Source organism: Lagopus leucura, unplaced genomic scaffold, assembly GCF_019238085.1.
Source record: "Lagopus leucura isolate 7727_CA_CO unplaced genomic scaffold, USGS_WTPT01 Super-Scaffold_1, whole genome shotgun sequence".
In the NCBI taxonomy this organism is placed as follows: Eukaryota; Metazoa; Chordata; class Aves; order Galliformes; family Phasianidae; genus Lagopus; species Lagopus leucura.
The window spans coordinates 9,155,563-9,171,213 of record NW_024962250.1 but is presented as its reverse complement, the minus strand read 5'-3'; the positions used below and the strand labels follow the sequence as shown (position 1 = coordinate 9,171,213).

The window sequence follows — 15,651 nt, the reverse complement described above, 5'->3', positions numbered from 1 at the left end:
ACAGAAGTAATTATTTCAGAAGCTAATGTTATTTTCTTGCATGTATGAGGCAAGTGAGCATTCATCATCAGAAAAGGCCGTCTCTGCATAGGATACATCCACTCAAAACTACAGAAGCAACTTCAGACTTGAAAACTTACTTGGAGAGTTAGTCCTGGTGAAGGTGTTATCTCTCATCCATCCAACTGATGTAGTTGAGAAAAGAATATGGAGGTGTAAGCCTTCTTGTTACTCCTCTTTTCTAGACCAGTATCAAATACGTTACTTCAAGTCCTGCGATGTTATGTTGGCACAAATGCAGACGATTCCTGGATATACTAAAATGCCATGGCTAAAGCTATAGCAGATAGAACTTGCATTTATGCAAGTTGCAGGGCAGAGTCACTGGGACAATTAACCTGGAAGAGCTTTTCAGTCATTGAAGTGGTCGGTTTACACAGCACAGCAGCTCCCAGGGACACGATGCCCACTTCACAGACCGGTTGGCCTTTCCCAGTCAACCCCAAAGCTGTGTGTGTGTGGGCAGCCTGGGGACTCAGCGAGTGCAGGGAGAGCCCTGCCTTTTCGTGGCTCATCCTCTTACTACCACTTCTTCAAATAAAGACGCCTCTGCATCTTTATATATATATATGTACACACATGGAATTACAATGCACACCACATTAACTTTGGTGGAATTTTAGGAGTGGCCATAAAGCTATATGTAATACAGCCCCATTTTACATCAGCGAACAAAATCTCATCCACTGAAACAGAAGAAGCACCTATCACTCAGCATTACCCTTAAAAGTGAAAAACAAACCGCCCTTCACAAGCAACAAGTGCCCGCACAGCACAGTCTCCCTGAGGTGAAGGAACGTAGGACAAAGCGCTCGCTGTTAACAGGAGGCGACCCTCCCACCTCAGTCGTTCCCGCCTCTCTCACAACGCTCGCGCCCGGGACTCGGCCACTTTAAGCGGAGGCACGCGGCGCGCAGGCTTTGTGCGCACGCGCAGGGGGCGGGGCGCTCGGTCATCCGTTGGCGCTGCGGGGTTCTGGCTGGGGTTTTGCAGGAGGGGTTTGAGGTGAGCGGGGTGCGTGGCTGCTGGCGCGCGCGCGCGATAGGTGCGAGTTGTCACTAACCATCGCTCCCTCGCGCCGGGCTGGGAGTGAATAGGCGGCGCGGTGCTGAGGCACCGTCTGGGCCTCTGCGTCAGCTGGGGCAGTGACCGGCCCGACCTCGGGGCCGCTGTTTCTTCTGAGCCTCCTTCGTTTCTCTCTCCTATGCTGTTCTGCCCGCAGCCTCAGAAACTGTGGTGTTGACCATCCACAGACGGTCTCCAGGGTCACTCCCGCCTTGGGCAGCAGTGATTTCTCGCAGTCTATTCACGGCCTGGCAGGTGTCAGTCGGTGCGCTGCGGGACTGCCCGTGTGTGGGTGTCCGTGTGCCGCATGACAGAGCACTCACAGCAGTGCCAGGTGTTTCTCCCAGAGTGACGCTCTGGCCTTTCTGGGAGCCATCTGCACCCTTCGACTTCATCTGTGACTTGAAATTTTCCTAAGGGAAAATAAGCCTTAGGAGTTGGTAATTCTAAACAATTCTCATCAACTCTAATACAAGGCAGCTATTAAAAAAAAATAAATAAATAACAGGCCCAAACCTGCCCAAGAGGTGGTACTTGGGAGTTTCCAATATGCACCTAATGGTGCATATAAATATGCCTAAATCTGAGAAAATCTAAGTTTATACAGTCCAACTGTACGTAGATATGAGTCTGTGTACCTGCTGGAATTTCTGATCTGTGTGTCAGTCCAGTTGGACTGTAGGAGGAACTGTGGGAATTCACCTTGAGAATTAAATGAAGCATGAGATGTTGGGAATGCTGAAATTATTAGTTCAGCTCAGAAAAGTATTTTTTTTTAATGGTATGCATTTTTTCTTCATCATAGTCTGTACTGATTGTGGCTTCTACTTTTTGAAAACTTGAACTTTGCAATGTAATTAATGTGTTCTAATGTACTGCATCTCAGGGGAGTGGTGAGCTTTGACGCCTAATACATTGCATTCACTTTTTTGTTCTTTTCAGTTAGTTACGTTTTTCCCCCCATAGTCCTAAGCTCCTTGCCCATCTTTCCTCATCTCTGCTTTCTTGGTCTCGCCTCCTCATTTGTTGTTCCCAGTTCTTCCATTTCTCTCCATTATATTTCTGAGTTTTGCTGGCCCTTATGTTGCTATTCCTTGCACGTTTCTTTCCTCTCACTGATTCATAATACCAGTCCTTCCTTCCCGCATGTTCCTCATTCAAAATCATTCTTCCTTGAAAGCTCGCTCTTAGTAAACACAGATCTTAAGACATTTTGATACAGTTTTAGAAGACTTCAAGTTTTGTCTTCTGCTTATATTGGCTGCCTAGGCCTGATACAGGAGGAATAAACTGCCCACTCTTCCTTTTTTTTTGTTTTCCCCACTCTTCCTTTTTTTTTTTTCTTTAAACAGACCACGCCTGATGTGGGCTTTAACAACTTGGAAGCAGACAAATTATTTTGTCAGAAGTTCATACAACTGAAAACTGTCTTATAAACAATGTCAGAAACAAGTAGATCCCTGCACCAAGCCCAAGACAAACAAACTGGAGCGTTTTAGTGCTGATGAATTTACACTTTGTAAAAGGAGTAGTCATGTGTCAGTTTGCAAAAATGGGAGAAGAAAGAGGAGAAGGAAATAAGATTAAAACTGGGCTAGAATGTATTTGAGAATGCCCTGGAGGTGCTGCTATTGTGCAGCCTAATGCTGTTTGCTCAAGATGTGGGTCAGACAATCTTGGCCTAGAATGATGATGTCAAAACTCACAATTTTTACTCCATTTGTTTTAAAGAATAAAAACTCAGATTACTTTTATTTGGAAAAGCCAGAATGGTAGTGCATGCTGCTTCCTTTTGGTCCTTTCAAAATTTAAAATGGCCTGGGAAACCAGTAGCATTGTTGTTCCCTCAGAACTTCTGTTGTTCAGAGAAGCAATCCAAACTTACATTGTATATTTTTCCACTTGTGTTTTCCTGTGCCATTCCGTACTGCCTTTCCTTTGTTTTAATATGTTAATATCTTTATTCAGCACTTCTTCAAGAACTGCATTTTTTCCCTCTGTACCATAGTAGAAAGCAGATATTTCAAATATGTGTTGGGCACAATAAAAATGCTTTTTATGACCTCTTGTTCAGATTGTGCTTGCATAATAAGGGTATTTGGTTTTGGGATAACAAAAATAGAATCGGTTTTGAGCACGGACATTTCCGTAAAGCGTGAGCTGTACAGTGATTCTGCCTACTCTGTGCAGTTTATAAACAGTGGATCAAACACTTAATACCATGGATAGGTTTGAACTGAATGTGAATAGTACTTAGAGGAATTATTTGTCCAGATTTCATGTGAACTGTCACGCTGATGTCAGTTTATATTCACTACATTCTTAACTCATTGTTTCTGCACAGAGCAGTGTCATTAATGGCTATAAACTTAAGCCAAGTTCTGTATGTGTGCAAATCGTTTACTGGAACGTTTTAAATTGTATTCTCTACATCTGGCCATTTGTAAAATGCTCATGGAATTAACACAGATTCTCAGATGCTAAGACAATTGCTATGTGGACCTCTTGAATGCAATTTTGTTATGCAAATACTATCAGCCAAGGTAGTGTAAGAGGATTCAGATACTCAAGAACTCAAGAACGCAAAATTAGATCATTTATGCTTGAGTTGGCTCAGGAATGACACGAAATACGAAGTAAAAATATGTAATTTCATGTTTATAAAGTCTGTGAGTCCATTGTAAGAACAGACTTGCTCACTTCAAAGTTTAGAGAAGAATATGGATTTTTGTTCTGAAAATATTTTATGAAATGGCTAGAAAACAATGTGCCTAAGATCACACAGGAAATATGTAGTTGAGTAGTGATGCTGAACCCATGATTTGCCAAAGTTTACCTTAGGCCATCCTTCTTCTAGGATTTTACCTGAGTGAAAACAGACATTGTTTTAACTGCATGAGTATAAAGTTCACAAGTCTGTTTATTCTTCATTTGAGATTGTTTTATATGACTATTGGGCATGAATATCAAAAGTAGTGAGGCTCATGTTTCACTCTTTTCAAATTTGTAATGAAGCCACTGTGTGGCCTTCTCTTGGCAATTGCTTTGCCAGGATATCAGGCCATTGCAGATGGATCCAACTGCAACAGAGCAAAAGCAGAGCACTGCGCTTTGGCAGCATTATCTGAAAAGCACAGGCTTTGGCAGAAGTCAGAAAGGAGAGGTTATATTCTGGCAGTGTGGAAATGTGTCCGCAGGGTTTCACTTGCACCACACCTCTAAGTTTAGTTTGTTTTGGATGAGCTGTTTGTATTTACATCCATTTGTTAGTTCTTCCTCTCTTCCGCAGCTCTGTGGTTGCTCATTAGGTTGCTCATCTGGCACTACAAATTGCCAGCAGAGCAGTAGGAGAGTGGAGCTGTGCCTGGTGGGATGCTCCTGGCTCAGCAGATGGTGCAGCTCTCCCTTACTGCTGTGTAGGGGACAGAGTGGATGTTAGGTTTCCCATGGGATTTGTAAGTGGTGTCAAAACGTGTGTTAAATGTGTTATGTAACTCCTGTACCCCCATTTCCAAATTGCTGAGTACTTTACCCCATTTTCTTTCTCAAGGGATTTTATGCTTCAGCCCTTCAAGCAGTGTTTTCCTTTGTAGGAGTCCAGTGTGAAATCGCTGCAAAAGCAGGGATGATTATACAAAGAGTAGTGCTGAATTCATGCCCTGGTATGTATTTTATTGCAATAAGGGAGCAGTGTGTTTGTCGTGGTTGCCTAATAGTCTGAAGTGCTGAGAGTAGAAGCAGAAACAACTTCAGATTTGCATATCTTAATACTGTATGCAATAATAAACAAAGTTTATTATGAAGCGTATTTATTTAATCTCTACATGCAGACTTCTAATCTCATGGTTGAGAAAAATAATGCATAATTATGAGAAAACCCTAGGAGTAGTGGGGGGTTGGACTCGATGATCTCTGGAGGTCCCTTCCAACCCCTACAATTCTGTGATTCTGTGATTCTGTAGAGACTCAGCATGAAGAAAGATTATCAAGCGTTGCTTTTTAGTTCTGAAATTTCTTCTTTTTGTAAGATTATTAGAATATTTTTATAAAGTTTGCTGCAACAAGCAGCGTGGAAACTATCAGTAAGTACAAGTACCTTGTACTGGCCAGTGAAGCATAATGCCATCAGATCCATTAACATGAAGGTCTACATTGTTTGTCTAGATTTGCATAAAATGTAGATCAAAAGGTTGCTTGCAAATCAGAGTAGACCAGGCAAAGATAATTCGAATAGTGGTTAGTGTACAACTCTTGTTCTGCATACCCAGGATGATTTGAAGCAAGTTATTTAATATTTCATTAGCCTTTGGAGATAATTCTTGTAGAAATTAGTCCTCAATAGTCAGGAGGGGTTAGCTGAGCACTTTGGAATGTCTGTTATGGCTGTGTCTTCAGTTTGGGTGGTGGGAGTACGCCTGTTTAAATCTCAGTCTGCTGAGTTAGCTGATAGTTTTATGGCTATGAACAGAGACAAGCTAACATATTCTAAAAGGGACTACCATAATTAAAAATGCCTTCCCTGTTGATTAAAGGAAGCTCCGCATTGATTCACCTATTTGTTTCATTTCAAAATAATTCTAGGTAAGAATGGGGTGCCAGTGCCTGAAAACTTCAGACTGGAGCAAAGTACAATACCAGACACAGTGCAGGAGGGACAAGTACGTGTTAGAACCCTGTATCTCTCTGTGGATCCATACATGGTAGGTGGTGAGCTTACAACTAAGCCAGAACTTCTTTAAAAATTACCTTAAACTCTGCACCTCTCATGATGTTTAACACAGAAGTTAACAATCGTAAAATCTCTAGTGGGGAGATACAAAGAAAATATTTAAATGCCAAGTTGTTTCATTAAACATTTCTTTGTGAGGGATGATCCAAACATATTTTACTGTTCTCCAGTGCATGGAGATGGACTAAATGACTTCTGGCTGTTTTTTGCAATCCTACACTTCTGTGATTCGTGCAGTCAAGGAATATGAGGAAATCTTGTCAGGTCCAAGCCAGCTGCCTTTGGGTATGAGGCTGACTTTGAGGCAATGTTTGTAGAACGTGTTGGCTTTGGTAGCACTGGTGAAGGAGATTAAAATGATCTGTCTTTTTGTACCGCATGAATAAGCAGGGAAAGAAAGATCTAAGAGAAGATTATGAATATTTGGGGCTTATGGAGAGATTTTTGAGTAGCTCATTGTGTCTGACGTTTGAAACATATCCCATCCTCAGCTTCATTTGAACTTCTTATAACCAAATGATGTGTTCCACCAGAGCTTCTCATTAAAGTCTTGTCTTTCAGCGCTGCCGAATGAATGAAGATACGGGTTCAGATTACCTCCTGCCTTGGCAGCTCTCTGAAGTTGCTGATGGTGGGGGCATTGGGGTGGTGGAGGAGAGCAAGCATAATAACTTCGCTAAAGGAGACATTGTCACTTCCTTCAATTGGCCCTGGCAGACAGTGGCCATTCTGGATGGAAGCTTGCTACAAAAGGTATACAAAACCCGGATTGTCACCATTTTATTTTCATAAATCTATTTTTTTTTTTAAAGAGTAATTAATGATACTATTTGTTAGTCAAAATCAAGTTGATATTCATAAAGAAACCCATTTCAAAAGGCAGATGAACTCACAGTTGACAAAATCTGTAACATTTTTTCTGCTTTTAACAAAGAAAAAGATGAATGCTTTTGTTGGCTGTCAGGCATGCCAGTATTATTTCACTTGCTGTCTTTTTAATAAACTTCCCCAAGGTTGCTTCTGTTAATTAATTCTGTTAGTTAATTCTAGGTAGATCTACTCCTGATCCATGGAAGTGTAGTCATGAAAGGTTTTAAGCACATTTAAATCAATTTATTCACCAACCTGTTAGTGAAAGCTTGTACTTATTCCATAGGAGAAGTGCCACTGATCTGCAATCCTAATGTTTGATAACACTGCTGTTTTGTCCTTTATGCTAACGTAGGGATAGTTTGCCATTGCCTGAGACTTCTGATCTGCTGGACACTTCTTGATATTTCCATCATTCAAGCTCTTGTGAGTGATTTTACTCACAACCTTTTTCTGAAACTGTGGACCTATAATCTTAGTTTCATTTTATGTAAACTTGTTGTTAAGGTAGAACCAGTTTATAGCTAGCTGGCGCTGTCTGTTGTACCTCGCCTTGTAAATATCCTGAATTAGTCTTGTATCATCAGTCAAATAACAAACAGCAAAACCTCACCTTAGAAGAAATGAACATCATGTGATTTTGTTGTAGGTTGTTCCACAACTTGTGAATGGACACCTTTCCTACTTTCTTGGTGCGGCTGGATTGACAGGACTGACAGCCTTGCTAGGTATAAGAGAGAAAGGCCATGTGACTGTGGGTGCCAATCAGACCATGGTGGTGAGTGGAGCAGCTGGCGCCTGCGGTTCTTTGGCTGGCCAGGTAGGTTGGCTGAAGACACAAAGGGTATAGAGTTACTAAATTTGTGTTCTGAAACATGATGATTACTGAACATACAGATAAAAACCATTATAAATATAAACAAGTATAACTTCATGGGAAGGTTCACAGATTTGGCTCACACTCACGGAGAGATTTTAGGTATGAAACTCAAGTTTCCTGAAACTGGGATAGCAGAAAAGGGTCTGAGGCTGATGAAGAGGATACTCTAAAAACATATGCCTAGTGTGTTTCTTTGAGTAGTCTGCCATTTGAGTACAGTCTTTGAGTTGACTGGCAACTTCCATTTTTCCTATATTATCAAATGCAGTAAACCTTTCCTCACATTGGCTCTCCAGTACTGCTGAGTGTTGTAATTCCACAGTCAGTGATTTGGAAAGGCAGTGTAATTCTGTTGGGAACTGCCCCTTCTCTACATGTGAGGAAGGAACAACAAAAGGCTCTTTGGCTGCAGTTATGTCACGTGGGATGGGAATGTACACTCAAATTTGCTGTCTTGGGTTTAGTGGGATAAGACATGCCTAATGTTTATGCATGGGGAAAACGATCAACTTCTCTTTATTGTTTTGTTCTGTTTTAACAATAGATTGGCCGTCTGGACGGGTGCTCTAGAGTTGTGGGTATTGCTGGCACAGATGAAAAGTGCTCCATTTTGGTCTCAGAAATGGGGTTTGATGCTGCTATCAATTACAAGAAAGGGAATGTGGCACAGCAGCTCCGTGAACTCTGCCCAGGTGGTGTGGATGTTTACTTTGACAATGTTGGTGGAGAGATCAGTGATACAGTTATAAACCAGGTGATTATGCCAACTATCAGGTTTATTCTCATCATTCTCCAAAGTCTGCGTACCCAGCTTTGAATTAAGCCTGTAATACAGTAAAATAGGCTTTCCACTTTGTTGATCTAATTTTGGTGCTGATCCCAATCAGGAATCAAACATTTGACATCAGTGCCTGTTACTTGGGCTAGCCTTACAGTACGCTAGTGAAAACATAGTTTCTACTTCTGATCTCTTGCATTATTGGCCAGGAGACAGTAATGTTCTTAAAACATTCTCTGTCAGTGCAGTAATCTTGTGTTTTAGTACTGGTTTACTGGCAGCTCTGCTGGATCTCCATAAATGCTCTTGACCATCCCTCTTTCGTGTTAACATGAAACCAGTCTGTGTCCCATAGCAGAGAGACCTTGCTGGCAATGCTGTCTTTGGGATCTCTAAATCACAGCCTGTATCCAACAGCTGTATCCTATTACTCCCATTCCTCACAAAAAAGGCACACAGTAAAAAAAAACCTATTATGCTCCTCATATTTAATACTACATATACTGCATAGCATGTTTTTCCACTCTTTGTCTGCATTTGTCTATGTGGTCGTCACAGGTTGACGGGCTGAAATTCTGCTCTTTTCTAGGAGAGGTGACTCTAAATAAAGACACTTGTGTGAAAATTTTGTGATATATTCTAGTGCATGTCTAGAAAACGTGGTTTACGAGACCAAGGAATGTAATTTGTCTCACTTTGTGCTGTCCCAAATAGATGAATCAGAACAGCCATATCATCCTGTGTGGACAGATTTCTCAGTATAACAAAGATGTGCCTTATCCTCCTCCATTGCCTCCTGACACAGAAAAAATACAGAAAGAAAGAAACATCACAAGGTACATTTCTCCTTTGGAACCTGTGACCAGGTTCGAGGTCACAAGATTTTTGTGAGTCTGATGTTCAGAAGATAGTCTGTAGATCCACACCAGGCGTGTGTAATTGCAGCAGAATGTTGCAACACCAGAAAAAATTAAAACCACAGCATCATTAAATTCTTTCTCTTACATTTGTCTGTAACGGCATAAAAATGGGAAAGGATAATGTTACCTGTTAACATAGATTTGTGATTGCTTAATTTAGTCTTGGAGTCTCTGAGAGATTCTTCAAAATAAGGGAACGTGTTGTCATGGTTCTGTTCTCGGCTGTTTTGCAACACGCTATCTCTCCAGGTGTAGTGGTTCAGGAGAGAATCAAATTCTTTTTAATGAAAGAATGCAGCTGAAGCTGTGGTTGTTTTTAAATTTCAGTTTTAGTATTTGGGTTTTCATTAGATAATGGGAGCTAATGAGAACTTGATTGCTTTAGGCAGCTGTAACAGCACCACATGCAAAATTTTGGGCAGCTAAAAAGTTAATTTATACTTTCCATCTATTCCAGGTCCATTGTTCACTCCTTTACAGGAAAAAAAAAAAATCAGTCTGCAGTTTATGGACATTTGCTTGTTCTTGTGGCAGTAGTTCTTGATTTTTGTCATGCTTCTCTCTGCTGCTTGAAACAAATTTTTTTGTCCAAGATAAGTGTTATTCTCAAGGTCCTGCTCCTTTCTTAACAAACTTGCAAAGCTCTGCAAGCATCCTTGTAATCAGTACGGACATTCCTTCAGTTTCAATAACATTGTTGTGTTTCTTTAAAAATTTGCAGATTTCAGAACATGCTTATCAGCCTTTCCTAGCTCAAGGCTCACTCTTTTCCTTGACAGAGAAAGATTCTTGGTGTTGAACTACATGGACAAACAAGAAGCTAGCGTATCACAACTCTGTCAGTGGATCCAAGAAGGTAAACTGAAGGTAGGAATTTTTACATTTAACCTGTGGCCTTCAATATTATCTCCTCAGATTAGTGCTATGAGTACAGGAAGTCTATTTCTTTGTCTCTGACTGTATTACCGTGCTCCAGGATCAAAGAGATTTTCTTAAGAATGCTTAAGTACACTTGAAAGCTTGTCAGGTAGTACCTATAGTGAATACTTACCATGAATGGTGTGGCTGCAGTATGACAGACATGATGCTGATATCTGTACTCTGCCTTTCAGCATAGGATAGAAATGCTTTTTGACTTAAGGGATCAGGCCTTCAAAAATTTTTACTTTTTAATACCTGCTTAGTTCATGTTCTGAATGCTTTTGGGATCTTGTCAGAGATTTCATTTCGAGCTTTATAATCACTAATTGTTATTTTGGGATTGGTAAGATTCTTGCTATCTTTTTCCCTGTAAAGTCTTTCTAAATTAGTTTTTGATTCTTCAGATGATCAGTGTGGTTACCTGGAAGAATCCCAAAATACAGGATTTTGGCATGTGCATGCATCTTCCAGTTCTGATTGAAGAACTGAATTAGCTATAGGTTTATCAAAGTGTTGGCTTCTATCTTGATGTTGGAACATAAGTAGCTGAAACAGAGCAGAGAATCCTTACCATTTGTGTGGCAGTTCCTAAGAGATGTTAATCTTGCCTGGCAAAAACTAAGAGGACATTTTTGTATTGACAGGTCAGAGAGACAGTGGTAGAAGGCTTAGCGAATATTGGTGGTAAGCTTTTGTAACATTTTCTAAAAACATTGAATGCAACAATAGTAGAAGCCATTTGCCAATTCAGATTCTTGTTCTTTATTATAACGCTAAAAATCATGTTTTAGATAATAAAAATCACAAGATATTAAAGTGTCCTGTAAGAAACTCACATATGTTTAAACATTTATTGGATATAAAGTTTGCAGGTTTTTCTCTCCCCAGAATTACAATGTGGGGAGGTGGGAGTTGGGTTAAAGTGTTTAAACTGTTACCTTAGCAGTTCACAATCATCCTGGTCTTACTGATTTAAGGTGCTGCCCATTTCTTGGAACTTGCATACAAAAGGGTCTTTTGGAAACTTTGAACTTACGCTTCAAAACAAAAAGTCCATCTCTAACAGTACTTGTTGCTGGATCTGCTAACAAAAAATGAATTGAAAGCTATGTACAAGGAAAGGGAAAACATACTAGCATGACAAAACAATCTAAGTTAATATTTCTGGAGAAACAAGATAGCCTGTAGCCTCATCCAAAAATCTATAATGAATATAAAAACCATGGGGGTTTTGTGACTCCAACGAGACAAAGCTAAAAGGCCAGGTGACTCAAGATGCACTGTAAGAACGCATCCCTACTGAGTAACAGGAAAGGATAGGATGTAGTCCATTTATTTCTGTAAGACTGAAAATCAGTAGAAATAGGCATTGGCCCAAGCATATAGATATACATTTATTTCTACATTTTCATTTCTTGTTGATACTTACTGGTAAAAATGTGTATTTTGAGGGAATCAGATCAAGTTTTGCAGGCATATTTCACACCTTATTTACTCATTCTTTTGGAATCAGTTTGTCACATTTCTTGCACTATGTTGCCTGCAAGCACAGTACTTTGAAGTCTGTTCACTTCACAAAGGTTTGTGAAACTGATAGCACTTACGGTTACTCATGTTTGCTTCTATCATTTTCTTTAAAAGAAGTTACTTGACACATTTGATTTGGAACTAACTTTTGTCATTATTTCTCTTGAAGCTGCTTTCCAGTCCATGATGAATGGAGGCAATATTGGAAAACAGATCGTCCTAGTTTCTAAGTAAAAGTCATTGCTTGGGGAAAAGTAAACGATTCTATCCATAGTAATAAACAAGTTTTACTTACAGTAACTACCACCTTAAATATACAATTGTTCTTTATGTACTAAAAGCAGATATTTTAGGATGCTAAGGCAAAAACCATGCTAATAAACTGAACAGAATTGGAAACAGGAATGCAATAGTTTATACTAAATATGGTAATATATTTGACATGATTTGACAGCAGTCAATTAGCACAAGTACAAATAATTCATGGGTATTGGAAGTTAGACCACCTCAGGAACTATTTCCAATAAGTAATTTGTATACAGCCACCTGGTTTTAGATGTGCATACATATGTGTTGTTCCTATGCTAATTTGTCTCATTGCCCAAGAACTTGATAATTTTTCATTTACTAGTATAAGCTTAGCTTGACAGTCCAATCAATCTGGCTATCATCTTAGAATTAAAATTATGTGTTATAACTTTTTTTTTCCCCAGATAAGAGCAATCAAAAATTCCATTTCTACAACTCAAGTTCTGTGATATCAAAGATACTTCTATTTTGCCATCTGGAACAAGTTTCCACTGATTGCATTTCCCATTTTTCTGTACTGTATCATTATATAATCTATTTTCAGAGTACCTTAAACCTAGTTCATTTAGAATTCCATCTGCATGCTGCCTGAGACTTCCATCAGAGGAAGGTCCGGCTGTAAGGGCTGGCTTGTTTTGCTTAACAATGCTTTTACCATTTTGGAAGCTTGAGAAGTCAGCCACTGTTTCCAAGTCCAACTAACATAACCTCAAGCCAAGCGATACGGATGCAATTTAAACATCTTCAAAATAAAGCCATTAGAATTCCACCATTATGTACATTTAGAAACACTGGCACATTAATTTAGTGATTAGGATAACTTATGATAGCGTAACTTACAAGCTATTGGTTTTGTTTTAAATATTTGCCTTTAAGAGGAGTGCTTCCAAGCAGTAGGGATCCTCTAGATCTTCTTGAGTCACTACCTACACTCTAAATGGAACTAGGAGAGAAACTATACAGGAAGTTTAGCATTTAAGTCTTTTTGCACACTGTAGAAAGAGAACAGATAACAGAACTGCCTCATATCATTGTGAGCAATATGAAAAACAGTCCCTTGATTTCCTAATGCTGAAGCTGACCCTGAAAGAAAGCATACAGTGACTAATGCTTTAGGCTTTGAAGAGAAAGACACCTGCATAATAGGATTACATTCACATCCAGCTAGATTCTCAATCCAATATCAACATCCCTAACTTGAGCACTAGCAACATCATGCTGGGACAGAAGCCAAATTGTTGTGGAATAAAATCAACATCATTGTAGTTGGCAAATGAAGATAAAAAGCATCAGATGGAAGAAATTCTGTGAATTCCTGCTTACTGACTGTTTACAGATGATACTCATTCCTGAAATGTGGGCATTTCAAGCTTAAAGACTTGATAATTTGTACACAGATGAGAGAGAGAGGAGGGAGCTAAGGGGAATACAGCCTTTTCAAACAGAACCAGATGTTTTATTGAGTGTTCTGGTACATCAGATCATGTGACTTAATTGTCACCTTTCCTTTTTTTCTCTCCCACGTACACACACTTTAGATTGAAACAGCATCAGCCTGGAGGCTGTTATGCAATGCACGCCCTCTTCTGCAGTAAAACTTCTACAAGGCAGTAGGCTGGCCTTAATGCACTGTAACAATCTTTCTGAATAGACTTCCTCCTCCTAAAGTCCAGTTCATTCCTAAAGTTCAACTCCAAATGTAAAAAAAAAAAAAAAACAGCCCACTTCTTCACACAAATTTAAACATCCTCTTGCTTACATTTCCCTATATTTGGCTTCCTCTAATCTAGAAATTGTATGTCCGTTTCAACAACATTTTGAGAAAAAAAGATGCCTTATGATCTTAAAACTGAAGACCCTTTTGTTTTAATTCAAGCATTCTAGTTACTTACATGCATCTATTTCAGAAGGGATTTCATCCACAACCTGTGGTCAGTTTGTATTGCAAGAACGTAAGGAAGGTAGCATAGCAAGAACCACTGCTGAGATCGTGTTAAAATGTTTGTTAAAATGTTTTCACACGTTATGGGTGAAGGTGACTTACTTATACTTGCTTGTCCAAAGTACAAATGTTGGACTTCTGAACGTTGTTTGCTAAAGAGCTATTCTAGAATGAGCTCATGAGTGAGGACCATGAGCTGACACACCTTCCAAGAAGGACAGCCTCTAGGATCTGAATTTTTACAACTGAAAATATGATTAAACTTTAAAATTCCCAGCACTATGATTTTTACAGCAATCGCTTAGTAATCCACGCATGCTGTAAGCCCATTGCAGTCTGATGATGTGAAAGGTGACCCAGAGTGAGGTCATGCTGAGGTATTAATTCTTTACTGTAATAAAGGCAGCTTGATTGCTGCAGCATTCCAGTAGATTAGGTAACTCACAGGGAGGAATATTCTGTAAGCATAAGTCAGATGACTACAGGAAAAAAAAAAGTTACAGACAGTTAAAGTAGACTTCATCACGGTACTCCCAATATCTAGAAAACTCTTCTGCATTTGTGAACCCTGGCTTAATGTTGTCTCTTCAAAATAAATAAAAATCAAAGGAAGAAAATCTTTTAAATGAAGTGCCTATATCTGTTAATAAAAACACTTTTTTTTTTTTTTTTTGCAACCTTGTCTTAATTTCTTACTGTAATAGTGTGTCTCCTAAGTGATCCTACATTGTGCACTGTAGGGGAGGTCTTATTTAACAGAAGGTAAACAAATAGCTGCTCAGGAAAATCCAGGCCACTCTGGATGTAGCACCACCACTGACTGCAGAGGATCAGCATCTGCACGTGAAGCCTTGCCATGCAGAGACAGTGCATGGTAGTTCAGATGATCTTAAGTAAGGGCAGACATGAATGCAAAGTAGCAAGTTTGTGACCAGAAGAAGGTACTGGAAGTTTGGCTATGCAGTCTTTATCAATAAGCACTTCTTGTTGCAACTAGTAACATTTAAACAACGTTGGACAGATATCGTTGAAAAAAATTTGAGCCCAGCTTACACTTGTTTATGTTTTGCCTGTTTCACGCACTCCCATTTTCATCTCTTTTCCTTATGCACTGTGAAAAGTTGCTGTTGGCTACAGATTAGTGCTAGGTCATATGGTTTAGTGCAAGGATTTAGTGGAAAATATCAGATACCTGGAAAAAGAGCTTGCCAGCCCCCATAGAGGTGGTTCCTGTTGCCATTCACGGTAGCAACTTCAGACAAAGTGGAGATAGAAGGCTGACACCTTTCAAGTAGCTTCATACCTTTTTCCTTTTTAATGCATTGATAGTAAAAGCAGATGCAGGACTATTTGTGCTTTTTTGTCTTACACTTTCCTGTATTGCAGCAGGGAAGTGGGAAATATCTATGCAGTCCATAAGCAGACTGCCAGGGATAAAAGTTCCTAAGCAGAAGGCTTATCCTGCAAGGGTAACAAGAGCTGGAATTAACTCCAGACCTAAAGAATAACTTGTGAAACACAACTGAAAACTTCAGGAAAAAGCATGAAGGAAAATGAGTCGACTGTTTAGCCACATGGACACAATTTTTCAACTAGAAAGATATGTTGGATAGTTATACTGAGTTAGGTACAGCACTCACTGTAGGTGAA

At 39.6% G+C, this 15,651-nt stretch overlaps 1 protein-coding gene across 2 annotated transcripts; it reads left to right on the top strand.

Moving 5' to 3' along the window:
* The first annotated feature begins 993 nt into the window (after positions 1-993).
* Positions 994-12,160, top strand: PTGR2 (prostaglandin reductase 2). Of its 2 annotated transcripts, none has more exons than XM_042867244.1 (10): positions 994-1,065; positions 4,719-4,787; positions 5,707-5,825; positions 6,416-6,607; positions 7,374-7,544; positions 8,149-8,358; positions 9,097-9,218; positions 10,082-10,169; positions 10,868-10,907; positions 11,920-12,160. In XM_042867244.1, exons 2-10 carry the CDS (start codon positions 4,751-4,753, stop codon positions 11,982-11,984), a joined length of 1,044 nt encoding a protein of 347 aa, XP_042723178.1. In that variant the 5' UTR covers positions 994-1,065; positions 4,719-4,750; the 3' UTR covers positions 11,985-12,160. The 2 variants fall into 2 exon arrangements, with proteins under 2 accessions (XP_042723178.1, XP_042723188.1); XM_042867254.1 differs by having other exon boundaries at positions 1,005-1,065; positions 4,676-4,787.
* Positions 12,161-15,651: the final 3,491 nt, after the last annotated feature.